Below are 337 nucleotides of genomic sequence, written 5' to 3'. Positions count from 1 at the left end.
CGGATGCCGCTGGAGCGGTTCGTGACCCCTCAGAGCGGGACCGTCCCACCAGCCGGACGGTGAGCGTGGGTCCATGTGTGCTGAGCCCTCCACCCTTTTTCTCTTTGAACAGGTAAAAAAAGCGGAGCCCCCGAAAATCGCAACAAAGGTAACCAGCCTCTCCATCCTTTGAACCAGCACCACACTAACTACTGAGCATTCCTCCTTCCTTCCTTCCTTCTTCTCATCAGTCTGTGCTCTTTGCTGCTCCGGCGGGACTCTCGCCTCGTTGTCCTGGGAGAGGGTGCAATGGTCCCTCGGCCGGCGGCCCCAGCCCAGCACCGCGATTGCCCCCCGC

The 337-nt window shown here is 60.8% G+C and overlaps 1 protein-coding gene across 1 annotated transcript in view; it reads left to right on the top strand.

The window, feature by feature from the left end:
* LOC104279235 (plasma membrane calcium-transporting ATPase 1-like) overlaps positions 1-337 on the top strand; it is a gene marked incomplete at both ends in the record, with an annotated part of 19,664 nt that overhangs the window by 3,091 nt on the left and 16,236 nt on the right. Inside the window, 1 exon segment of the mRNA XM_009876441.1 lies at positions 113-148. Coding sequence (XP_009874743.1) covers positions 113-148 — 36 coding nt within the window.

This window comes from Apaloderma vittatum, unplaced genomic scaffold, assembly GCF_000703405.1.
Source record: "Apaloderma vittatum isolate BGI_N311 unplaced genomic scaffold, ASM70340v1 scaffold22519, whole genome shotgun sequence".
Lineage (NCBI taxonomy): Eukaryota > Metazoa > Chordata > Aves > Trogoniformes > Trogonidae > Apaloderma > Apaloderma vittatum.
The sequence above is the reverse complement of the archived record's forward strand: the minus strand, read 5'-3'. Positions and strand labels throughout refer to the sequence as shown.